The 25,405-nt window shown below is 44.5% G+C and overlaps 3 protein-coding genes and 1 non-coding gene across 11 annotated transcripts; 1 reads left to right on the forward strand and 3 right to left on the reverse strand.

Moving 5' to 3' along the window:
• Nucleotides 1–74: 74 nt before the first annotated feature.
• eef2k (eukaryotic elongation factor 2 kinase) lies at nucleotides 75–11,156 on the reverse strand. 8 transcript variants are annotated; one of them, XM_046376955.1, is made up of 19 exons: nucleotides 10,901–11,156; nucleotides 9,995–10,257; nucleotides 9,350–9,403; nucleotides 7,909–8,009; nucleotides 5,871–5,931; nucleotides 5,688–5,725; nucleotides 4,922–5,093; nucleotides 4,683–4,832; nucleotides 4,468–4,600; nucleotides 4,235–4,362; nucleotides 3,635–3,854; nucleotides 3,482–3,546; nucleotides 3,142–3,219; nucleotides 2,494–2,559; nucleotides 1,835–1,966; nucleotides 1,348–1,536; nucleotides 1,144–1,268; nucleotides 789–967; nucleotides 75–571 (listed from the first exon to the last, which is right to left on the reverse strand). In XM_046376955.1, exons 2-19 carry the CDS (start codon nucleotides 10,250–10,252, stop codon nucleotides 462–464), a joined length of 2,259 nt encoding a protein of 752 aa, XP_046232911.1. In that variant the 5' UTR covers nucleotides 10,253–10,257; nucleotides 10,901–11,156; the 3' UTR covers nucleotides 75–461. The 8 variants fall into 8 exon arrangements, with proteins under 8 accessions (XP_046232911.1, XP_046232913.1, XP_046232908.1 ...); XM_046376957.1 differs by having other exon boundaries at nucleotides 3,650–3,854; nucleotides 9,995–10,260; XM_046376952.1 differs by having other exon boundaries at nucleotides 9,995–10,260.
• A 638-nt stretch (nucleotides 11,157–11,794) lies between these two features.
• Nucleotides 11,795–11,876, forward strand: trnal-uag. Its single transcript has one exon. It is a non-coding gene; the product is annotated as a tRNA-Leu (tRNA).
• A 176-nt stretch (nucleotides 11,877–12,052) lies between these two features.
• LOC124052554 (probable low-specificity L-threonine aldolase 2) lies at nucleotides 12,053–15,086 on the reverse strand. The gene is made up of 7 exons (XM_046376961.1): nucleotides 14,693–15,086; nucleotides 14,082–14,165; nucleotides 13,871–13,959; nucleotides 13,609–13,794; nucleotides 13,378–13,515; nucleotides 13,042–13,234; nucleotides 12,053–12,955 (listed from the first exon to the last, which is right to left on the reverse strand). Exons 1-7 carry the CDS (start codon nucleotides 14,991–14,993, stop codon nucleotides 12,648–12,650), a joined length of 1,299 nt encoding a protein of 432 aa, XP_046232917.1. The 5' UTR covers nucleotides 14,994–15,086; the 3' UTR covers nucleotides 12,053–12,647.
• A 485-nt stretch (nucleotides 15,087–15,571) lies between these two features.
• LOC124052555 (probable low-specificity L-threonine aldolase 2) lies at nucleotides 15,572–19,318 on the reverse strand. Its single transcript, XM_046376962.1, has 7 exons — nucleotides 18,842–19,318; nucleotides 17,547–17,630; nucleotides 17,382–17,470; nucleotides 17,120–17,305; nucleotides 16,883–17,020; nucleotides 16,547–16,739; nucleotides 15,572–16,454 (listed from the first exon to the last, which is right to left on the reverse strand). The coding sequence occupies exons 1-7, from the start codon at nucleotides 19,131–19,133 to the stop codon at nucleotides 16,150–16,152; spliced, it is 1,287 nt and encodes a 428-aa protein (XP_046232918.1). The 5' UTR covers nucleotides 19,134–19,318; the 3' UTR covers nucleotides 15,572–16,149.
• Nucleotides 19,319–25,405: the final 6,087 nt, after the last annotated feature.

Here is a 25,405-nt window from a genome sequence, read left to right on the forward strand (position 1 = left end):
AGTCAGTTTTAATCACAGAGCTATTATGTTCGAGGGGGAAAAAACAGTGAGGAATAATGACGAGTGTTCACCCATAAAAAGCAATGCAAACTTTATTTTACAGGTTTAAACTCCAAGCATTTTTACATACATACTTCCAACCTAAGTGTGTTAACGTTCAGGTCAAAGCAAGTAAACAACTGTGTTTGTTTTGATTCTTCAGATCCTCCCTTTCATACGGTCACTTAGTCATCAGAGACAGGAAATTAAAGAAAAAAATGAGTCAGGATGACGTGCTTCACCAACAGGAAAAAAGGAACAGACACACACACACACAGAGCAAAATTCGCAAAAAAACTGTAATAAAAAATATGTAAACTGTAACCATTCAAGTTGTATTCTGCATGTGTAAAACCCAGCGTGGCTATCAGTCAGACACATTAACTCTCGTGGTCTTTTGTGATAAAAATGCGTATCCAGAATTACTCCTCCATCAGCGCCCAGGCTTCTTCAGCTTTCATGTAGTACTGGTTAGCCAGTCGACCCTTCATGGCTGCCATGGCAGCTTCTGCTGCTTCTGTAAACAGATCACCTGCAGGGGTGGGGGTGGGGTTGGTGGCACAAGAGGTGAGGATGAGGGCAAAGACAATTATCTGCAAATGAAATTCTACACTTTTATTGCTGTCAACAAATAAACAATAAACTCATCTTCACGGAGCAAGCTGGTAACTTTTCATTTCGAGTGTTTAATACTCCAGAAAGTTAAAATTATGGTCTGCGATGTCTGTTAAAGCAGCCTGTAGTCAAACCTGCTCTCTGAGGGTCAGCGGTGAGGTTGTGGCCTCCCTCTTGGTACATCTCTGCCTCTCTGGCCAGCAGCAGGTACCGAGGTTCATCCTGCGTCCCATCGAACTCTCCACCTTCGTCATAGTCTGTCATGTTCAACGCACTGTCGTACCAGTGAATTGCTTCCCCCCAGTTCTGCTTTCTGGGTAATTAAAAAATAAAAACCCTTCAGTATTAAGAAAAAATACAATCATCCTGTAATAAAAATATGACCCAGAAATCCCTCTAGGGGGCAGTGTTATCATAAATGTTGGACCAGGATTTGTTTGAAGGGAAGACATGAAACTTCAAAGTCCAACTTTTCACAGCTTCACTAACCTATCAGCTGGCAGATCGACCCCATTATCAAAGGCTCTGGCCACTATGATCATAGACGATCTGTCGCCAGCCTCAGCAGCCTGCAGCAGATACTTAAAACCTTTCATCCGGTTTCCTGCATTATCCTGCCGACAACACAAAAATGTGAGGATACAACTGCACAAAACCCAAGTGACATCAGCTGATTGAATGAATCCACGCTACCTCCAGCTCCATGTCCGGCAGTATGTGGTGAGGCAGCTGCAGATAGCACTGTCCCAAGGCTACGATGGCCTCCAGCTCTCCACACAGCGCAGCCCTCTCCAGGTGGAACAGGGCCGAGTCCTGATCCCACTGCTCGTCCTTCTCGCAGAACCGACCCGCCTCATGGTACCGCACCATCGCCAGGTGGACCTGGGAAGGAGAAAAGGAGATCCAGTCGTGTTCCAAAAGTCTCCATTTGGTTGGCACTGAACATGTGATGTCCGTATAAAAGTATGTTGATTTCTTGTATGCTAACAGCTAAAACCGCATAGTAGAAAGATTAATATGTATCATAAACTGTAGACAATTAGTGTGTAAGACACACTAATAGTCTACCCATTTTGTTTGCAGGGTTTTTGACTGTCAAAATAATAATAAAATAATCTGTGTTTGTTGGTGAAAACAGTCGTCCTGTGTGATATTCAGTTTCTGCAGAATTCAGTTTTACCTTTCCGAGGATTGACTGGCCAATCTTCTTCTGCAGCAGAGTGCTGAGTCTCTCCACCTCAGTGGCCACGCAGGAAGGACGGTGGACGTGAGCGCGAGACGAATGGTAGAAGCTCCACTTCTCCTCCGTCAGCTGAGCGCAAAAAAGGAAAATACTGAGACTGAAGGGATGAAATTCACCCTATGTCGAATCAGGAAACAAATTACATGATGAAGGTAAAATCAAGTGCAAGCTGACAAAAAACCACACTCTCAGGGGGGTACCCATCCAGAAACATGTGCTTTGATTTGAGCTCAGAGCTGGAGGAGTAAATCCCTGTTGGCCTCTCACTCAGTGAATGCAAAATCATGTAAAGCATGGGAACAGGAGCACACAGAAACACACAGTTGTCCAGGCAAGCATCAATAGCAAGACGGTGGAGTTGGTGAAACAGAGGTAGATGGTGTTTCAGTTCCAAATGTCAGTTGTAATTTCTTTGCATTTTTGTCTTATTTCATTTACTCAGCTGAAAATAAAGCGAGACTGGACGTGGAAGCAAGTAATCAGATGCTCAAATCTGAACCTGAGAATCATGCATCATAAAGCTTCATAACTCTGAGGCTGCACAGCACTGACCCTGTAGGAAGGCCTAGCATACGAGCCTCCATGCAAATAATCACCCATTCGCTGTCAGGATTGTATGAATTTAAATTTGCAGAGACTCTTGGAGGAGCTACCATCTTCCTCTGGCGAGGGAACACAAAGGGAGGGAGGAGCTACGTTAGAGGAAAGGTGAGGGGCGGCTTTCATCGTTGAGCAAAAAGGTGGAGGGAAGATAACGTGAGAAAGATAAGGGCGAGGGAAAATTAGAGGAGGGTAATATGACTGTGGAGATGATGACTGCAATCAAAGTGAGGATGACGAGTACACACTGTTGTCCCTACGTTTGTTTACCCGTCTGATACTGTCCTCATCCGACTCAGAATATTGTCTTTTGTAGCGATGATGGGCCTACGTGACGACACAACATGCATTACAAAACCTACAGTCAGAAGATTTAACAGGAAAACTTAATGTGGAGAAGAGGAAACGTTAACAGACTAACAGCTACTGAGAATGAACGACATACAGCAACAAGAGAAGTCTAACATGTCACGGTTTAATAATTGCTAAAAATGGACGTGATTATATTGAAGACAATATGGCAGAGTACGCTTACAGATGTGTCAATAATGTACAACCTGACTCAAAACTATATTTAAACAAACAAATCCTGGACATTTTCTGGCTTAAATTAAGTCAAACCAAAGTCGAATGGAGCTCTTTACCCCGTCTACGTGGTCATTCGGGTCGCCTTCACTCCTCCTCTCGCTGGGGTAGCCGCTGTCTCCGCCGCTCTCAGATTCCTACACACAGAAATCACAATAATCACCTGCGGCAGGTAAAGTTGACAAGTTCCTCCAGGTGAGGAGCATCTCAAAAATCAGGTTTATTCCTTCTCCTGTGTCACAGCTCACTGATTTTAGGATTTAATATACTTAAGTGGCAGAATATTTGACTGAATGTGACACAGTATTATTTTTCTGTGCTTTTTTTCTGTAATTTCCCAGTTATGGGACTAATAAAGGATAATCTTATCTTATCTTCTTGGAGTCGGTTATTCCTCACCTTTTGTTCACCAGTGTTGTTATTGTGGAGTCTTTCATGTTCATTCATCCCAGTAAAATATAAGGCTGTAAGATGCAGAAATAACATTTACGGCACGGATACCGGACTGACAGAATACATGTGCAGTTTGTGTTAACGCGGTCATGAGCCTACCGACGGAAGACTTGCCCACAGATCCAGGTGCAGCCAGGGGGGAGCAGGGGAGGATGAGAGGGGAGCAGGGGACCGAGTCCACGTCGCTCATGCTCTCGTCTGCAGACGACGTCTCAGACAGGCGGGATAACAGCGGAGGCGCCCGGCTTCCTGACATGGTCCGAACACGAGGAGAACCGCAGGGCTCCTCGCAGCCTCTCAGCACCGTCTGGGCCGACTTCTGAAATTGATCGAGATGAATCTCCATTGAGCAAACAGCAACAGCACAATCATGATTGACTGACTATGAGAAGCATCCTTGTTATTTGTAATCCTGCAACTGAGCTGTGTGTATTACTGCACGAGTGCAATTCCATAAGTAACATTTACTTAAATGTGAAAATCAATTTGGTACATGTTTCAAACTCAAAAAATGGAGGCATTTTTCTTTTTATTCTCACACTCATGCCTAAATGTGAACAATATGAAATGCTATAAATCTATATTTCCCTCATTTTTATTGATTATCATTTTAATTTTATGAATTTTATCAGATATTTTTACCCTGCTGATTTCTGGCCCTGGATGGACACTTTATTACCATTAAAATGATAAAATTACAAGCAGTTTGTTGGTGGAGTCCAGCTGGGACCTCTCCGCAGGGGAAAGGTCAAAAGGCGTCAGGCCCATGCTCTTGCAGATCTTGTTACACAGGTGGGAGTGGAAGAACAGCGCCATGCCTCGCACACCTGGAACACAGGTACGATCAAGATGGAGCCTCTTGGGATCGCTTCTGACCAAACATCACACACGCGTGTCTAGCAGCGGTTTGTCAGCATGAAAGGGAGTCGTACCCAGATTTCCATCTCCAAAGTCAGTCCCCTTCTCCGTGTGGATCTGAGGGTCGGTGTAGAGATCACCGACTCCTTGAATGTCCACCACGATCAGCTGGTGGCCCGATCGCTCAAAAGTGAAGTGACTGAAGGCCTGACGGATACACAAGGGTGGAAGATTGTTGAGTGATTTATTAGCTGAACATGCATGAATAGCCAAAGGCGTTGCCACGCACCTGTGGAGTCAGTCGGATGTTGTCGTCCCTCACAAAGCCAGAGTTGGAGTTGTATTTGATGTACTTGCCCTCGATGTAATGTTCCAGGTGGAAGAGAGGTTTACCCGGTCTGTCTGTCATCTCCACCACACACATCTGCATGATGTCCACCTGAGGACAAGAAAACAGTGTCTCACTCACACATGAGCTGTACAGTATTTTTGTGGGATTATCGTCGTTTGTGTATGTGTCTCCTGTACCTGCTTGGGAGGTCGGTGGCGGCTGTACTCCTCTCCCCAGAGTTTGGCCTCCATCTGCAGCCTGACGTCCTCAAAGTAAACATTTCTGTCCACCGTCTCCATGTAACGCTTTGCCACATAATTAGATGCCGACTTCCAGTTGCTGCTGTGTGAGAAATTCGACAACTTCTTCCTGTAAGGAAAGGAAATGAAGAGTTAAGACGTTAAACTAGTGAGCAGCATCTTGGTTCAATCCACACAGCTGGAAAACTTCATCAAAATCCACAACTAAAGTCATTTGTGATTACAGTTTCTGTGGGACGCAGCAAGCAGCTGAGGTTGGGCTTGATGAATGCCTCTCTGTTACATTTCCCACATAACTGAGGATTAAACATCTACAATTACGCTATTGTCCCTTTTCTCTTTCATTCTGCAATGCCATGCAGCGGCCCAAACACAGTGGAGCAGTGATAACACCAAATGCATTCGACCCTCTTTTTAACCAAAACAGTAAACATCCATGGAAACGGCAAAGATAAACATCATAGAGTTGATTCAGCGTGATATGCTCATCTTTGGATGTAAAACTACTAAGCGGCTATCCTCCAGAGTCAGATCAAGAAATGCCAGGAATGTGGACCTGCACCACTTATAGACTACAGTCAAGCAGAGACGTTCCCCTCTGAAGTGTTTACACTGAGACCACGAAGGCCTCGTGCTGCTCGAGCACGAGGGCGGTAAGCAGCTGGATGAAAACTGATGAATGTAGAGAAAAGTTTCAACTTACGTTCTGAAGCACTCCCTCATGGCCCCTTTTCCAAACGGCTGTGGGAAACCAAGCAGGGGAAATAACTTAGACAAGAGTACCAGTGTAAGTGTTTGTTTTTTTTTACACACTGGTAACACAATCTTCTTCTTATTAATAAAGGAATTCTGATTCTGATTCTGATTCTGATTCTGATTCTTCTACCTGGGAGGCCATCTTGATGTGGACCTGGTCCTGAGCCCACTCTCCTGTGATGGCATTGTACCTGCAAAGAGGGTCAGCGAGGTTAAAATACTACAAACGGCTGCCTGATTATGTCCACTCAAATACGCCGGATACTCTTTAAATCCACATCACGTCGAATCTAACTGATCAAAGTTTCGGTGATCAAAATAAACCAAATCCTGTGCAGCTCTGTGAAACACTGACTCCTTTGGAGCAGAGCAGCTGTGAGACTGTCCATCTGTGGGCCTTTTAATGACACAGAGTTGAACTGTGAACCTGCTGCTCTGTGGGGACAAAATGGCCCTTGTTATTGTTTTCCACCTGTTACAACACAAATCACTCACACTGCAAGGCCTAAAATGGGACTCTTTTGTCTTTTATGAGTTTATTTGAGCTACTAGACATCTTGAGCAACTCAGCCAAGTTACTCTTTGCCCTCTGTGAGGGACCTCGCCTGGCAACAACACATAATCACTCTTATCATGGCGGCGCATAAAGCATGTAGTTTCCTCTCTGCAGAAAAACAACATGAGGAGGAGGTGGAGAAGAATGAAACACAAAGGTCCCGCACGTCCTGTTTCCTGAGAGAAGCTGTCCTGTCTGCGCCCGTAAGGGAATTAATGTGTGCAGGGTAGGACTCATACAGTCGGTGTGGTGATAAAAATGTATGTGGACACGCCGTTTGTCTGGGTCAGTGTGTCTGTTTGGCTTGGCAGGATGCGTGTACTGAGTTAATGAATACTGGCTGCAAGTCTTCGCAGCTGAAACCTGAGTGCTTTTCAATGCAGAGACTCAGTATGAAGCTTTCTTCCCCCTCTGGAAGAACACTTGCTCTGTTCCCTGCCCAAAATCTAACCGCCATTCACTCCTGCCAGCAAACGGTTTCGGCCTGGGAACACGGTGTACTGTGACTTTCATTCCATCGAGTTCATACTACAGGGGGGCTCAAGAGAGGGAAGGAGGGCTAAGGTTACATGTGGGTAAAATTAGCACATGAAAAGAGAACACGAGGGCAAATCCTGACAATCCCTCTTCTCTCGCTGCAGTCCCAGCCCTGTTTGTTACATAACAGACCTAATACACACACACACACATGCACACACACACACACACATAAGCAAAGGAATTCATTTTCCTCCTGCTTTTTATTTTTTCACTCACGCCCACTCGGTCATGCATTACTGCCTTAATACACTGCTGCCTGACACCTCTGCAAAGGGAGAGCACGTTTACACAGCAGATCTGTTGGCCACAGTATCTGGGTGAACACTGTCCCACTGTCCCACCTACAGTATGAGATAGAAAAAAAACACACAACTATGCGAGCCAAAGGACGTCAGCGCTTAATGTGCCAAGTGAAGAGGGGCAATAATGTTTGTCAACAGTTAAGATTAGCTCCACTGACCGAGATATCAGAAAGTGTTAAACATGCCGCCACACCAATGACAGTTCAAGACCAAAGCAGGCTAATAATACTGACGTATGCCGCATTTCAATACTTAAGACGTTACTTTTATCAGTGTTTTATTTTGACAGCACGTAGTTTACTATGTGTAGCATGAAAGTCAACCCTCATAATGATGAAACCACAAGCTGCACTGAAGTGTTCTGGCATCTTTCAGTTCTGTTTTTCTAGTCTCCAGCAGAGCAGTTTAGTTTCTGTCTCGTTATTGTTGTCAACAACAACAACAACCCACCGAATGCGATTAGAGACTTGCGGGTGAACACAGGGGAGCGTTTAGCAGCTGAAGAGCCGGATATTGTACCTGTATGCTAACCAAGTTTGCAAAATTAACTTCATATGTGATGATGTGTCAGTGTTCTCAAGGTGTCCATGGTTAGGTTATTATTTAAATATTTATGTGGCGGTAAAAACATCAGTGACACAGCATACATTTTGACTTGTCATTGCAGGAGCTGAGCCACTGTAATCCACATTTGTCTCACCTGCGTTTTTCCTGCTATGACAGGTGAAATGTCATGGTGATTGAAATGCCGCACACAGATTTATTCTTACCTGTAACGAACGCAGGTTTCAGTCTTGATGTCCTCCAGATGAAACTGTGCCCAGGGGTCGGGCATGGCCTTTGCCTTTTCGATCGCATGTTTCCACGTTTCCTGTCGCAGTAAACAAACACGACTTACTGGGTGGCATTATTTGACTTTATGCAAAAAGAATAAAAAAGTCAGTTTCTCAAACAGGTTTGCTAAAACTGTTACATGTAGAAGGAAGTGAGGCCACTCAATGCAGAAATCGTGAAATTAAATTTCCTCATTATTAAAATGCAACTTCTCTGCTCTCTCTGCACAACACAGTTGCTTTCTGCCCATCAGTGCCCATACTGGACTCAAGGATTCAGCAAATTAAATTTAAGTTCAATTAAAACCAGTGAACAGCGTTTTCTTATTCTTTGAAGTATTTTCAGCTAATCAGCTTAGTGAGAGGAAACTCTACAATGCAGATGATTTAACCACGGGGCAACACCAATGTAAAGTGAAGCCTCCTCTAAGGACGACGCTCGTTTAGCTTGCAAGTCTTCTAACGGCATGCAAACAAGAAGGGAAAGTTAAGGAAGGAAAAAAACACAAATACCTTCAACCAGGAAGAATGCACACAATCATCAAAAAGACATGGACATCATTTTTATGAATTGATCATGGCATAATCAATAGGTGTTTAGCATGATCAACAAAGCTCTCCTACAACCGTACAATTTACTGCCACCTCAAGATGAATGTGATCACTGTGTGACTTTTCATGCCATTTTCAAGAAATAACTTTCTGAGGAAGAACCATCAATCAAGTGTTGCTGGTAACATGAAGCCTGACCCATCCGGTACTGCAAAGCAGCACATCCCCCTCGTATGCCACTGGCTGCTGTACAGTGGCTCTGGCTCTGGACATGTTTATATTTAGAGCAAAGGGTTTGCATGAACAGAAATATGAAAGGCGTGTGTTTTCAAAAGAGAAGTCTGTTCGTGATGAGGAGCAGACGACACCTGTGGCGTCAGACCTCGTTCACCTGTAGGAGTGTGTAACTTCTGCATGCTGTCACAAATGTTACTGTGGTAAAGCCTACTCAGAAGACATTTCTGTAAAACAAACCTAAGAGAAGCAGAACATCTAACAAACTTTGTGGCACCAAAACAGCAAAGTATTTCCTCCAGAAAGATCTGACATGAGCTCTGTGTATTTTTTTGTAAAATAACCACCAAAAATGACGTGGATAGTAGTTTGTTGGATAGTAGATTTGTTAAATTAATTTCAGGAATACAGTGAAGGAAGGGAGGATGCATTGATTAGAATACATGTAACATCAACCATGAAGAGAGTCATGGGAAATGAGAATATGAGGGAAGAAAAGAAGGCAGTAAATTACAGAGTGCATGGGAGGGAGTCGTAGATGGTCAGAGGTGAAGAGGGAGAGAAGGAAGATATAATTTTATCTGTAACATACCCGTGCGCTCTCAGACAAAACCCTGTACGACCGAGGTTCTGCCTCTGTTTCATTCTATGTAGAAAGGTGAAGAAAACGGACGGCTTTCCATTAACAAACAGGGGAAAATATATCAATCTGACATTCACACAGCATCCTCAGATACTGAACATAACAAGACTTCAAGGTTTTGAGCTACAACATTACACAGAAAGGGAAAAAAAGGACATTCATTCATTCCAGCTGTTGGCTGGTGCACAGCTGCTCTGATGAGGAGCACTTTGCACTGCATCCAGCTCTTATGTAGCAGTGAGAGCAGCGAGAGACGTGTTTACATGCATCGTCATCAAATGAAGTCAAAACCACCGTCTGGTGCTTCCTGTTCTTTAAAGAGAGAACAGTCAAGAGGCAGCTGACCAGAAATGCATGCAAATAACACACGTACTGGTACGTGTGTGCAAGCATGCACGGATCGTCTCTCCTCCCTTAAGAGCTGTGCTCACAGCAAGTTACAGAACTGTAACGCACTCAGTAAAAACAACTGTTTTTGAGAATGACTAAACACTCCTCCAGTGCTTGATTTCAACATTTGCTGATGCTTTTCACATTACTGGTCATCATCTCTGATAGGTTTGTGCAACTTGCATCATGTCAGCAATGTCTTACCTTGAACACAAAGTTGGTTTTAGGAAGAGAGTTTGACAGCTGCCGGTTGTGAACCAGATCCTTCAGGTAGTGACAGATTTCTTTGGCAGAGTCGTCCAGGATTGGGCAGATGAAGTGGTCCTCGTCATCGTCGTCACTGGCATTGGCATCACTGAAGGAAGAGGCCCGCTGACTGTTGACCCTGCGTCGGACAGGGGGCCTCTTGGCGCTGCCCTCCTCCTCCTCCTCCTCCATGCTGAACATCAGGTCGTCCTCCATGGCGGCTGCTGTCGTGTTGAGACAGGAGTGTGAGTTCTCTGAGGAAGCAGTGAGCCGCAGTGAGTGGAAAGCACAGCCACGTAAAGACAGTTGGAGTTAATCTGTGGCAGCCATGTTGGCACTGTATGCACAGCGACCCTGCATCATGGCTGCATAGCTGTGCATTTCGTGCCATATGCTCAGAGTAGTCTGTATTATCACAGGAGTGCTGCACAGTGACACTTCCATCACATGCATAAACTGAAGTTCAAGTCAATCAAAACATATGCTTCAACGATGTGGATTTCAGCGGTAAGCGAGCACTCAAAAGCAATTCAGCTCATTGCCTGTATTATTATGCAACTGTATGTACCCATCAGTAACACTGTTATCATTTTGCACTGTCAGCACTTTGTGTTTATAGATTTTTAAATGTACAGCTGGCTGGTGCAGAGGGATGCAAAAACCAAGCACGATTCGAGAACTCCATGCTCCTGTTGGTACAATGTGCTCCCACACAAATGGATGCAGTATATTATGTTACAGCATGTAACAGTGCGATTCCCCCCCAAAAGTATTACGTTGCTCTCTAGTTTGGGCTATCGTCACCAGTTAGATGCACGTATTAAACAAGCAACAAACCTTGATAACCGCAGACCACAGACACACCTTTAATAACTTTATCTTGACAGACTGTGACAGTGCAGCCAGTCAGTCGGTGTTCTTCCGTCTCTCGGTTTCAGTTAGAAGCCAATCAGACACGATTGCAGCTGCTGTAGCTTTTAACTCTGCTCCCAGACCAGAGTGGGTCGGTCCTGGCTCTCCAATATATCCTGAAGGTCCGGGGACGTGTCTGGCAGCGGGATGTAGCTCTTGTTCCAGTCCACCACGGCGACGTGAACCGTCTGCACGTACCACAATGCTTTGTGAAAGCCACGCCCCTGCCTCATGCTGCCTTCCTTCACACACGGAAATGTGAAGTACTGTGAACAGTCGATGTGGGAGAGTCTTGAGAGTCAAATCGTGTCAATTGACACCAACAGTTAATTCTAATAGCTTTAACACGTTTTCTTTGCATTTTGTGTGAAAATAGAAACGGTAAAAGTATGGCCAATATAGTACAATTGGTCCGACTTTTTGTTTGATTGCAGAGGCGCGGGAAGTTTGGATTGACATATACGAAAGAGCATTTGAAAGCAGCACTGAGTAAATAATGCCTGGCGCAGTGCACTGGTTAGCTACACAGTCCGAACTGTGCACATAAACATCATGTACAGTCAGATACCCAAGCAGCTCCGCCCGTGGAGAAACTGAAGAGCCTCGACAGGAATTTACAACCACACACAGGGTCAAGGTACCAAACATAATTTGGTTTTTGGTTTTCTTGTCAAAATCAATACAAGGGTCACATGACTTTGTTCTCTTCATGTCTTTCTTCTAAAGGAAAACCAAAAAGTCATTAACCACTAAACTCAATCCACACTGGCGAAACGTTTCCCCACCTTTACACATCACACCCACTACGTTATATAAATGGTCTGATGTGTTGTTGGAAAGGCGTGAGGTAGCGTGGCCGAGTGGTCTAAGGCGCTGGATTTAGGCTCCAGTCATTTCGATGGCGTGGGTTCGAATCCCACCGCTGCCAAACCTTTTTCATGAATCACAGGTTGCAGAGCTTGTTTGCTTCATGTTTTATTAATCCAGTGAGAGTTCAACAATATCAAACATGGAACAGGATAGAACAGAATAGAAAGAAAGACGAGACAGAAAAAAGTAACCTTTTCAGGTTGCGTCTGAAGTCACCACATTGGACTGCAGTAGTGTCATCTTGTGGCTGTTTAATTATTGCAACGTAAACCCCCTTTCTTCAGATTATGCTAAATTGTAGAGTGGACAGAAATATGAGATATCAACTTTTTACAATAGTGACCGACCACAAGATTACAAGAAAATGTGGTCTTGTACAACCATATCCCTCTTAATAAGATGTTAATATTAACAATAAACTATAATTCAAATCATCAAAGTATTATCAATGTATCCCAATGAAAAATAATGGAACAGAAATGCCCTGGTTAGGGTGCAAAACATAAGATGCAGCATCCCTGACTTGTATCAACTGAGGACCTTTATTGAATGTTCTTGCTTGTGGTCTCTCTACATTATCTCTCCAATAAAATATCCCCTCCAAAATCTTCAATAAAAGACAATGGTTCATTTAATTTAATGAATAATAACTGCAAAAAGCTGAAATGGGTGAAAATTAACAATCCTATAAAGATGTCTACTATCCAAAGTGGTTGAAGTCGTATGTCCTATATTTAACATCCTTCAATCTTTTTCTATGTTAGACTGTGTGGATTTTCTTTGATCAGTACTGGTGGTTAGATTATATCATTTTGGGAAGTATCAGATTTCACTGCTTCCCAAGTTTTTCCCTCAAGTACTGAGAAGCTACAAATTGCATTTTCTGGATGGCCAGCTGGGTATCTTCAGGGGAGATCCCAAGATGCCACACAGCCCGTATAGAACTTCCATGAAGGGGGAACATGAGAACGTGTATCCGCTGTCCCAGTGCAGCCTCCTCTCCCTCGCCAACCTGAGCCATGCGGGCACAGAACTCAGAGGGACTTAAACTGGGCTCCTGCAGATGGAAACGCACGATGTTCGTCTCCACAGAGGCCATGTCTATAGTGAACAGAGGAGGGTCACAGTCGTGCAGAGCTGGGAGAGGTGAGGAACAAAAAGGTTATGAGCAGGACAACGACAGCCTGATTTAATTTTCACAGACAGGAATATGTGCTCCTCACCTTGAGCAAAGATTTTTGCACTGCGGTGATCTTCCTCCAGTCTTCCCACCATCTCCAGCAGTGACAGTTTCCCAGCTGCTGCTAATATGCCAGCTTGCCGCATCCCCCCACCCAGGACTTTACGGCACCGTACTGCCCTGGATATGAAGTCTTGAGGTCCAGCCAGTATGCTTCCCACGGGGGCACCCAAACCCTGTGACACACCATAATGTCAATCTGACTTAAAGAAGTTTTATTTTGCATGCCTACAAGTTGTTGTTGTTGTTTTTTACTGACTCCGCTAACTTGTGGAATGTTATCAAAAATCTAAAATAATTCCAGGTTTTGCAGTCCCACCTTAGAGAGCGACACACTGACGGTGTGTGTGTGCTGCAGTATGGTGGATGGAGGCACCCCCTGGGCTACAGCAGCGTTCATCACCCTGGCTCCATCCATGTGAACAGACAGACCATATCTGTCTGCTAAAGCACGAACCTTGAAGGTGGAAACAAACCATCCACAGATGATCAAACCTGCTGGACTCGCAAAATATGATGTTCCTGGCTACATACTTCAACACACACACACCTCCTGCAGGAAGGTCAGAGGTAGCACACGCCCCCCTAGTACGTTGTGCGTGTTCTCCACGCATATGAGGCGTGAGCGGGGGTAGTGTGGGTCGGGGTAACCGTGGCGGATCTTTGATTCCAGCTGCTGCAAGTCCAATCTTCCGTCAGGGAGCGTGGTTACTAAGCTGGCATGGACACCGGCCACCTGTGTCAACACACAAATGCACACTGACGTACAGATGAGGGGGGCAGGAGTGCAGAGATCCAGGTGGCACACTCACCTGTGCGCTCCCTCCTTGCTCGTAGATGTGCATATGGGACAGATCGCCAGCAAGCATCTCGTCGCCGCGCTCCCTGCAGTGCATCATCACTACATAATGACATGCATACACCTTTATGATCCTATAATAATAATAAAAAATTAATTTATATATGTAATAATAAAAATAATAACAAATTGATTCAGATTCTGCCAGCGAATGCACAGCTCACCTGCGATAAGATTACTCATAGTTCCAGAGGGAACAAACAGTGCGGCCTCCATCTGAAACATGTCAGCCGCAATCTTCTGCAACTCTGCAGAAAGCAGACGGATAATGCAAGATTGGGTGGCAGTTCTCAAGTAAAGACGCAGCTTGACTGCAGTCATATTAAAGCAAATTCCCCCCTGACATTCAACTTGTGCAGTCAAATTCAAGGTCTAAGGACAGAGGAAAGGTATAGTACAGATTCTAAAGCCAATTGTAACTTTAGGCTATAATAAATAAAATTAATTTTAAGCTCCTGCTGTGTCAGAATACTTAAAAATCTGCTTCTTGGACTTTACTCTTGTTGTTTACTTATTAATTAATGTTGGCAACTCGGTGGCTTCTAGGGATGATGCTCTACTTGAGGGGTCACAAAATGTACTATTTACTATTAAATGCACTAGTTTTGCAGCTGATGCAGACTTGATCACGTCTTCAACAAAATGCAGATGCACAATTCTGCAAGAATAAAGCATTACCAACTGGTTCAACAAGTTTCTAATCAAACAGAGCAGCTCACACAGTACATAGATCATACATAAAGGCACCATAACGACGCAACCCTTCGGCTCTAACCGTTGACTGTCGGGTCTTCTCCCATCGCGTCATCTCCGACCTCAGCCTCGGCCATGGCCTGCCGCATCGCCGGCCCAGGCTTGGTCACCGTGTCGCTGCGGAGGTCCACCACCCGGGTCTGGGTCGCTCCTCCCGGTCCCGGGTAGCCATTTTTCCTCATGTTGGAGTAGTCTCTCGCGGAACTCCTTCCCAGAACGAGGGCGGTTGCTGCATGTCGAGCACCGAGCGGTTTGCTCGAAGCGACGACAACCTGGTTTAAAAGTTTGAGCATAACTCTGCAGGAGAATGTGTTCAAGTGCATGCTACTCCTATAATCGCTACTATGCTATGTGATTGTGTTTTAGTGTTGAACTTTGGATCGTTCAGTGTTAATCGATAATCACTGACTGCAAGGAGAGTTAATGGATGGCGGATCAGTTTGTTATCATGCACAGAGGAGAACGAACCTAAAGGTGGCGCCATAATCCCAACAATTATACTGCATATGAGCATTGACAGGGCGGCACGGTGGTGTAGCGATTAGCACTGTCGCCTCATAGAAAGGTTCGAATCCCGGTCTGGGCCCTGTGTGGAGTTTGCATGTTCTCCCTGTGCCTGCGTGGGCTTTCTTCGGGTACTCCGGCTTCCTCCCACACTCCCCAAAACATGCACGTTGGGTTAATTGGCTACTCTATATTGCCCCTATAGGTGTGAGTGTGAGATTCTCTGTCTTTGTGTGTTTTCCCTGCGATTGACCGGCGACCGGTCCGGGGTGAACCCCGCCTCTCGCCCGTAGTTAGCTGGGATAGGCTCCAGCTCCCCCCGCGACCCTGACGGATAAGCGGTATAGAAAATGGATGGATTGACACTGACAAGTTACCAAAATTTTGTTCCACTGAATCTTATTGACAGCATAATCCAGTTTATTTTTCTCAATTTGCTTATTCTGATTTCATTCACTGATAAATTGCATACAAAATAACATCAGTTATATAGTATGTATGACAGTGTTTGTGACACAAAAAAAATCTCATAAAAATACAGTAAACAACAAACCTTCCAATATTTTATGTAGTAACATCCTATTAGAAATAGCTACAAGAAGATAAATATCTGTGCGCAATAATATGCAAAGTCACATTAAAATAAGTCACATGGAATAGGATGGACTTTAAACCAACATCTGTCAACACCTGGAAACTAGTAACAGTCAAAGAGATAAAAAAAATTGGAAAGAGTACCTTATACACTGAGAAATAGAGAAGGTCTGTAAAGGAAACTGCAGAACATTGGTGACAAATAGATGGAGTGGAACAGTAAAATTACAAGTAGTGCAGAACCACTCCGCCATTTCTTCTTCATTTTTCTTTACCGTTTTATTTATTTGGGTCTGAATGTAGTAAACCCGTACTGTAAATTGTAATGTAAAATCCTGCAAAAAGTAAAAAACAATCTTTTTTGCATAGTAGGAGATTGCACTAAATCCTGAGTTTTTCCCTCAAGTACTGAGAAGCTACAAATTGCATTTTCTGGATGGCCAGCTGGGTATCTTCAGGGGAGATCCCAAGATGCCACACAGCCCGTATAGAACTTCCATGAAGGGGGAACATGAGAACGTGTATCCGCTGTCCCAGTGCAGCCTCCTCTCCCTCGCCAACCTGAGCCATGCGGGCACAGAACTCAGAGGGACTTAAACTGGGCTCCTGCAGATGGAAACGCACGATGTTCGTCTCCACAGAGGCCATGTCTATAGTGAACAGAGGAGGGTCACAGTCGTGCAGAGCTGGGAGAGGTGAGGAACAAAAAGGTTATGAGCAGGACAACGACAGCCTGTTAGTGATTTAATTTTCACAGACAGGAATATGTGCTCCTCACCTTGAGCAAAGATTTTTGCATTGCGGTGATCTTCCTCCAGTCTTCCCACCATCTCCAGCAGTGACAGTTTTCCAGCTGCTGCTAGTAAGCCAGCATGACGTATCCCCCCACCCAGGACTTTACGGCACCGTACTGCCCTGGATATGAAGTCTTGAGGTCCAGCCAGTATGCTTCCCACGGGGGCACCCAAACCCTGTGACACACCATAATGTCAATCTGACTTAAAGAAGTTTTATTTTGCGTGCCTACAAGTTGTTGTTGTTGTTTTTTACTGACTCAGCTAACTTGTGGAATGTTATCAAAAATCTAAAATAATTCCAGGTTTTGCAGTCCCACCTTGGAGAGCGACACACTGACGGTGTGTGTGTGCTGCAGGATGGTGGATGGAGGCACCCCCTGGGCTACAGCAGCGTTCATCAGCCTGGCTCCATCCATGTGAACGGACAGACCATATCTGTCTGCTAAAGCACGAACCTTGAAGGTGGAAACAAACCATCCACAGATGATCAAACCTGCTGGACTCTGTGTCGCAAAATATGATGTTCCTGGCTACATACTTCAACACACACACACCTCCTGCAGGAAGGTCAGAGGTAGCACACGCCCCCCTAGTACGTTGTGCGTGTTCTCCACGCATATGAGGCGTGAGCGGGGGTAGTGTGGGTCGGGGTAACCGTGGCGGATCTTTGATTCCAGCTGCTGCAAGTCCAATGTTCCGTCAGGGAGTGTGGTTACTAAGCTGGCATGGACACCGGCCACCTGTGCCAACACACAAATGCACACTGACGTACAGATGAGGGGGGCAGGAGTGCAGAGATCCAGGTGGCACACTCACCTGTGCGCTCCCTCCTTGCTCGTAGATGTGCATATGGGACAGATCGCCAGCAAGCATCTCGTCGCCGCGCTCCCTGCAGTGCACCATCACTACATAATGACATGCATACACGTTTATGACCCTATAATAATGGATTCAGACTCTGCCAACGAATGCACAGCTCACCTGCGATGAGATTACTCATGATTCCAGAGGGAACAAACAGTCCGGCCTCCATCTGAAACATGTCAGCCGCAATCTCCTGCAACTCTGCAGAAATCAGTTCACAAAAAAATACAGATGAGCATGCACTGTCAGAACCAAATTCCTCTCAGACTTTTAAATTGCGTCATTCTTCTGTACTACTTCTCTATGCCAATAATGTGGATGAACAAATGTCCAAAAAAGGCTTTAGTTTTTGAGACACCACTAACCAAGGCCAAACAAAACACAACCATGTTTTTACTATTTTAATGTATGACTGAATCCTACATCGACATAACCCGTTCAACAACTTTGAGGTTCGACTGCCCTGCCTCCCACTGCTGCTGCAGAGGAGTGTGTCGACACCAGATCATTTCAGATCAAAATACTTTAGATTAGAGGAACTCATGTTTATAAGTTTAAGAGTAAGAAAAATGATAAATTAAAGCTATTATTAATTTGTATTAATATAGTATTAATAAAATGTATTAGACTAAATTTCCTGTAGACAGTCAGTGGCCCCACCTATGCCAATTTGAGGAAAAACGTGCAAAAAGTGCAGACATGTCCATGTCCATGCCAAATAAAAAAAATATGATAAAACAACCGTTACTTCTGCTTATCAACTAAAACGGGAGTCTGTTCCTGCTGCAGGTTTTCACGGTGTCAAGTCTTTCTTCAGACTCACTGACGCTCAAAAACGACCCGGCAACAGCAAAAAAAAATTTTAAGAAAACGAAAGAAAGAAAATACAGACAGGAAGCAGAGTCTCCGTAGATAAAGAAACTGCCACACACCTTACACAGTGTCACTTCCCGTTTCCGCGTATAATTATTAGGACTAAACGCATACACGATTTAAGTCCAAAATTACATTTTGGATTACCCAAACTTGTTGGCAATTTGATCATTACGTCCAGAGACTTATCCCTTATGGACAATCCTAAATTTACACTATTTTTGGTCTGGGGGAAAAAAATCCATCGAAATAAAATATCGTGAAATATTTTTACACAACCGTAAATATTTTTACGCAAACATAACTTCAGAAACTACAGACGAAGTTAAGAAAACAGAGAAGTGGTTTGTAAATTGTAATTTGGACCACAAAAATAAATTTAACTTGACAATGTGGAGAACCTTTAGGCTGATGCTTTGCCAGTATACTAGTTAAAAATCTCCTGCCTGGGCCGTTCGCCTCTAATGGAGCCAGCTGGGCTGTTGTTTGCAGATGACGCATTAATTAAACTGTTTATATAACGATATGAAACTTCGCACCAATCACTATGGGATCTTCTTCCATGCCGTCATCTCCGACTTCGGCCTCTGACATGGCCCGACGCACCGCAGGTCCAGGCTTGGCCACCGTGTCGCTCCGGAGATCAACGACACGGGAGTTAGCGGTCCCGCCCGTTGCGGGATACCTGATTTTCCAGGTGCTAGAATATCTCCGTTTCCAGGCGGCTGCGGCTGTTGTTGCTGCATCTCGTTCAGTGTGCAGTTTATTTGAAGCGACCCCGTGGTTCAAAAGTTTTTCCCAAACTCTCCAGGAAATTTTTTTCAAATTCATGATCTTAAGTAAACATGGTCAGTGCCCACAGGATCGTTTACGTGGTTACCATTCACTGTGTATATGAAACACAATGAATGCATTCTGGTTGCGTCCCTCGACTCATTTGCATATGTCATCTCAATGCAAATAAGCGACGTTAGGCGGGACTAGACGCCTCTCGATACTCCGGCCAAAAACGCATTAACTGATATTATCGATCTAAAATGAAGGTATATTCAGAAACTGCATAACTTATTTCTCACCTCAAATGTTTTCAGAAACACATTTCGCTGTACTGTTTTCGAGATATGAGTGAAAGTTTTCAAACCAGCCGCCATTTTGTTCTGTTTTGAAATCCCGGAGAAGACAGCCCACACGTTAAAGGGTTTAGCCAATCAGAGGCAGCCAAGAAGGATTTCCTTTGTAGATTGGTTCCCTGTTTGGAGATGTTGCCTATTGACACCGTCACGACCTCTAGCGTTGAAAAGGGGTTTCTGTTTTCAGCACCGGATCGTTTACTGGTGTTCGATAATCACTAAGTGCAAGGAAAGTTAATGGATAACCTATATGTCCATCATTGTGCACAGAGCAGCGTGGACCTTAAGGTGGCGCCATAATCTCAGCAAAGTTAATTATACGACATGCAACTGTCGTTTGAAACCTGTTGCGTCACTCATAACATAAACCAGGAATTTTTTTACTTCTTTACGAATTCTGATTTCTTGCACTTAGGTCCACAGATTACATGTAAAATCACAGACTTCAGTCATTACATGTAAGAAACATGTAAGATCATGTTTTTTGTAAACGTTAGTAAGCTTTGGCTGCAGTGTCTGTTGGTGTTCAGCTCGATTACATTCAAGCATTAAGAGAATTAAATCAACAGCCCTGCAAACAATGGAAACAATCTTTTCATGTGTTTTTTTTATCATCATCGTTACTGAACATACTAATCTCATGTCACCATAACAAATGGCTCTCTGAATTCCCTGCTTTTCCCTCAAAATATTTTCAGACATATTCCTTTCTCTTTCCTCTTTAATTTAAGTCAGAAAATGTTGCATTTCATGTAGAGTGCATTCAAACTCTCATCGTGCCTTTGCATCAATCCACTCCAGCCAGTGTGGCATGTGTCTTCCCATGCCAGTGTGTATGTTGTGTTCACAGTGTGCCGTGGTCATGAACGCTCTGAAATAACTGTGACACCACCGGATTCTTCAGGGGTCACAGGCCTGCTTTTGGCTCGACCTTTATCCCTGTGCTGAGCCTTAAAGCTAATTCTACCTGGGTGTCACTGATCACCCTCCTATACTGTGTGGGGAGCGAGGAAGGAGGCGAAAGCGTGAAATCCCCACCTGGCGCAGACAAATGCACACACTGGTTACATCCAGCCTGTCGTCTATTTTTATTAGCAGTGGAACTCCAAGTCCCTCAAGTCGATATTTGGAGGTGAAGCCTTGTAGGAATTTATCTGGTGTGGACTGAGATTAGTCTACGATGGAAGGTGCACTCGTTACAAAACAACTCCCTCCTCCTCCTCCTCCTCCCCCTGACACCTTTTCTTTCTGACCCACAAATGGCACAGCTGCATTCACACAAGCCATCCGTCCTCTCTCTCTCTCCCTCCCTCACACACACACACACACACACACACACACACGCTCGTGCTGTCTTGTCTTGTTTTAATCGCCCGGTAAAGGTCCCAGAGTGTGTTGTCAGGACCGCACCGTACTGTAGTTAAATATGATATTGCCAGTAACAGAGGCAAGTTTTATGAGCCATAACAAGTCGTCATTAAAAGTCATTAGCAAACATCAGCGTCGTAAAAAGGCCACAGTTGGTCTCGAGAGCCCCACAAGAGCCGCGAACAGAGGGAGATAAAGATGCAACTGTGAGAGGCGGTGGATTGCAGTGATAAGATGGAGAAACTGGGAGACATTCTGAGAAGGAGTCTTTTTTTTCCAGGATCCTTGTTGGCACTGCGATCAGTAACCCTGCACTTTTGTCTATGCATGTGTGTGTGTGTGTGTGTGTGTGTGTGTGTGTTTTGTGCGCTCTTTGTGTTTTGTTTCTCTCAAATGCCTCCCAGCATTCCTTGCCTGTACGTAGAGGGGAGAGTGGTGTTTTGGAGAAAATATTGAATTAGAGAAAAAGGAGGCAGAGAGGGAGAAATGAAGGAGAGGGAGAAATATTGACTCCTTCTGGGAAGGAGCGAGACGGCAACGCCTTTCCAATAACCATAAACCCACTAGGCTGAAAATAGACGGGCCGAATGAATAAACGAATGTGTTCATCCCACATGAGCTCTTCTCTTTTACAGACGGAGAGAAGTGGAGGTGACCCTCCCTGCTCTTCCTCCTCCTCCTTCTCCTCCTCCTCCTTGCCTCTCTCTCTCTCTCTCTCTCTCTCTCCTCTTTCACAGAGGCCATCATTTCTTCACCATGACGAGAGACATTAACCGGAACAAAACAGGTGTTTATGGGAAACCTTCGCTCAAATGAGTGTCTTTTTTTTCCTCACACACACACACACACACACTTCCCTGCTGTGGAAAGGTGTCGGAATCAGTGTCTGTGAAACGAGAGTAACATCTGTTTCACATTTCATACTACAACCCACCACCACCACCACCCCTTCATATGTCACGGGCAATATGGACATGCTTTCATGGATCTCACTTCGTACAATGTGGGCTTTGGTTGTGCCAAAACAGGGAAAACATTTCCCCCAAACTGTAAGGACACTCTTAAATAGCATTGTATGTTGTGGATGGACAGAGGTGTCCATTACCCTTTGTCCATATAAGTTTTGAGATATTCTTTCTTCTGTCGTCAAAGCCCCCCCTCCCTGTTTCAGTGGAAGCAATGAAATTCCTTTTTTTGTTTCCCTCCGAGAGCTGAAAAACGATATTTGAAAAACTGCATCACTTGTTTCCACAGAACTTGCTGTGAACAATTTTCATTGGAACCACTTTCGGCCAAATAAACAGTCCCAACGAAAACTCCTGACGGCAAAGCCTGCGGATTATAGTAACCAGAAAATTGCTTCTGGAAAGACTTTAAAAAGCTTTGAGTGCCCAAACAAAATTTAATTCACTTCCACTGCAGCCTGACATTCGCACACCAGTATCTCATATAAATGATCTGCATGTCTTGACACGACTAGAAGCGGGGGGGAAAAAATAGTTAACTAGTTCAGCAATTTGGGCGAACTATCCCTTTAAGCATTGTGGTGAAGATAGTTGTTGTGTGACAATATGAGACAGGGTTAACCAGACCATCAAGATTAGCCACTGCAGTAATAAACTGCAACCACTGTCGCCTGTGTGCACTCATTCATTTCATCCTTCATTCATCCTCTCCTCTCAGTCATTTCTCCTTCTTCTCCTTTTGTTCATTCAGCTGTAATTATAGACCGTGACCAGCTGGTGCGATTCCACTTCCGATAACAGGGCCATCTCTTTTACCTCTCCTTTTTCTTTCTTTCTTTTTTTTTTTTTTTTACCTCATTTCTGCTCCGTTCATTTACCAGACCTTCAGTTCACCCCTCGCAGCGATCCCATCACCCTCTTGACCCTCTTCTTCATCCTCCTTTCCTACATTGCCCACTCCTCTCCCTCTCTCTCTCCCTCCCTCTCTCTCTCTCTCTCTCTCTCTCTCTGGGAAGTCATGTGACTTCTCTGAAGCTGAGCCCTATAAACCAGCAGTACTTGGGGGGCTCAGTGTCTGTACAGCTCCCTGATTGGCTCCTGCATTCAGATGCTGCTCCACCGCTTGGTGCGCACACACACACACACAGCAGACCCCCCTGTTTTCTGCTTTCAGGAATAAATGTGATCCCTCACATTAAAAAAAGGGAGAGGGGGTTGTGTTTGTGTGTCTAAATTCCACATTTTGCAGCAAAAGGAGTATTCAAACAGAGTAACGATTAGTCTCTAAGGGGTGGGCAGTTCTCACCGCCTGCACACACCGAGCCTGAGAAGTGGCATTTGTTTTATACTGTGCTGTGTTTATATTGTGCTGTGGCAGATCAATAGCTGAATGGACTCGGTGCAGACGGCTCAGCAGCGAGACTCGTTTAATCCAATCGGGCCCTTGTTGAGACGAAACGGAGCCGTCTGTAAGTCGAGTGCCACTGTTCAAATGTCCAGTTTGGACTGAAGGCTTCTGATGTTTTTAATTTGCAGAGAAAAACTTGTAAGAAAAAAAAATCCAGTGTATAATTTGAAACAAAACCCAGAAAGCTGTTTTGGGATTTGACTCCTGAGATACTTTGTAATTTCCCAGTTATGGGACTAATAAAGGATTATCTTATGCAGTTTTGGAGATCTCATGTTTCTATCTGATGTTCCTGCAGGTACTGTATGTGCAGCTTCAGGGTTAATGATTTTATCCAATATGGAAACCACCACGGAACAGTATACTGATAAAGACATTTAAGGCCAGCGAAACCACTTTGATGTCTGTCATCAATTATTATGTAACTGACTGGACAACACCCTCCCACACACTTTTCCCACTGCTGTCAATTCAGACATTCAGTAATAATGTTGACTCAGACAGTGTTGTGTGTGTGTGTGTGCGCGCGCGCTTGCAGGTAAACAGTGAGAGTAACTACCGGAAGGGCCACATAAAAGCAGCCATTTTCAACTCTTTATTGTTATATTCCTTTATTTGATACGGGAAGGTAGTTTCAGCGAGCAGGTCTGTGGATCAACCCACAGACCTGCTCGCAGGTTCATTCAGACTGACGCCCCTCAGGGTCGATGTGCATCCATCTTCGGTTTTAGATGAATTACAATATTTTACTTTAATTTACTTATGTGTCACTTACAGTAATGCGATGAGTTGTTGTCTTCACTTCATGTCTCTCCTCTACCCAGTTAGTTTTTCTTTCTGAACAGCCTAATTACTGAAACAGCTTTTTACCAACGTTGCAGCAGTACAATAAATACACTCAGCATCACCGTTAAATTCAGAAAAAGCACGAACCCTGGATTGGTTGTATTAGAATTCACATCATCTGTGATTTTGCACCATCAAGCAATACAAATATGGGCGAAACATGGAGTGCCATGACATCTCTGGGTGGCTGTGGCTCAGGAGGCTCAGCAGGTTGTCTGATCAGGGGGTTGGTGGCTCCACGGTTGGTCGCTCTGGCTGAATGTCAGTATGGGCGAGATACTGAATTCCAATTTGTTCCTGACATCTGGCTGATCAAGTCAGAGATTTTCCATAACAACAAAAGATGACGCATTACGAGCTGCGCCAATGGTATGAAATGGTGCCCACTTCCTGTCTCCTGAGTGAGTGTGGTTGGCCCATCCTCACTGGGAATTTTTAACACTAACACATTACTGAGGGCTCGTCCATGTCAGAACAATGCAACTCTGCTAGATGCAGTCAAAGTTCATTTTCTCCCGATTTGATAATATGAAGATATTGTTGGTGATGTATTGTTTGTATGTTGGTTGGTTGTTTCATAGCTGTTGCTGTGTCTGTCAAGGTGTTTATGGTCCACAGTCGCTGAGTCCAAGACAAATCTGCCAAAGGGGACAATAAAATATCTTATTATCTGTGCTCACATTCGCTTTTCCCATTGGTGAGAACAGACTCAGGACCTGCCGCTAGTTTCCTAAAGCAGCGGTGAAGCGGCAAACCTTCTTTCCAAGATTAAGAATGAATTTTCACATGACCTTCTTTCATCCTTCATCCTTCTTTCTTGCATGCTACCCCAGAACCCAATTTATTCTCCACTCCTTAATTGATAACCATGCATTGCTTTTCTTCTCTTTGTTCATCAGCTGAGCTCACAGAATAAAAATTTGTCACTTTGAGCACATTTTACTGTTATTGACTGATAGCCGTTACCAGTTAAATCCTGAAGGCAGGACTTTAAGTTGCAGTGCAGAGTCTTTTCATTGTAGCACAGCTGCATTTTCTTAAAGGACTTGAGTATTTCTTTCAATCACTGAAGGTTGCCATTAATTTATGACCAAAAACCCCTTACTCACCACATATGCATGTGCATGTGCAAGTTCTCATACGCACGTGTGCTCCAGTCTCAAGTTCAAATATTATGCAGGCCTGTTAGCTGGCTGAGGGGACACAGTGACACCTGAGAGCGTTAGAGGGTTTGGTCTGAGTCCACGCTGTTACAGTAAGCCATTTGGCATCCGAGCGTCTCTGCCGCAACCCTCGCACAGCTGTGAACAAGAGAGCAAAAGCAGCGGGATTTTAGGTGAACCAATGCAACCACATCTTCTACAACGTGCCTCACAATCTGCTTAG

Source organism: Scatophagus argus, chromosome 21 (genome assembly GCF_020382885.2).
Source record: "Scatophagus argus isolate fScaArg1 chromosome 21, fScaArg1.pri, whole genome shotgun sequence".
NCBI lineage: Eukaryota > Metazoa > Chordata > Actinopteri > Scatophagidae > Scatophagus > Scatophagus argus.

Coding starts and splice junctions, on each gene's coding strand:
- eef2k (XM_046376955.1), bottom strand. CDS start 10,252: ATGGAGGACGACCTGATGTTCAGCATGGAGGAGGAGGAGGAGGAGGGC. Junction 4,601..4,682: donor ACATCCGACTGACTCCACAG/GTGCGTGGCAAC, acceptor TGTATCCGTCAG/GCCTTCAGTCACTTCACTTT. Junction 1,537..1,834: donor GCCAGTCAATCCTCGGAAAG/GTAAAACTGAAT, acceptor TCTCCTTCCCAG/GTCCACCTGGCGATGGTGCG.
- LOC124052554 (XM_046376961.1), bottom strand. CDS start 14,993: ATGCACTTGAACACATTCTCCTGCAGAGTTATGCTCAAACTTTTAAAC. Junction 13,516..13,608: donor CTCTGACCTTCCTGCAGGAG/GTGTGTGTGTGT, acceptor TCCACCTTCAAG/GTTCGTGCTTTAGCAGACAG. Junction 12,956..13,041: donor TGCAAAAATCTTTGCTCAAG/GTGAGGAGCACA, acceptor CACCTCTCCCAG/CTCTGCACGACTGTGACCCT.
- LOC124052555 (XM_046376962.1), bottom strand. CDS start 19,133: ATGAATTTGAAAAAAATTTCCTGGAGAGTTTGGGAAAAACTTTTGAAC. Junction 17,021..17,119: donor CTCTGACCTTCCTGCAGGAG/GTGTGTGTGTGT, acceptor TCCACCTTCAAG/GTTCGTGCTTTAGCAGACAG. Junction 16,455..16,546: donor TGCAAAAATCTTTGCTCAAG/GTGAGGAGCACA, acceptor CACCTCTCCCAG/CTCTGCACGACTGTGACCCT.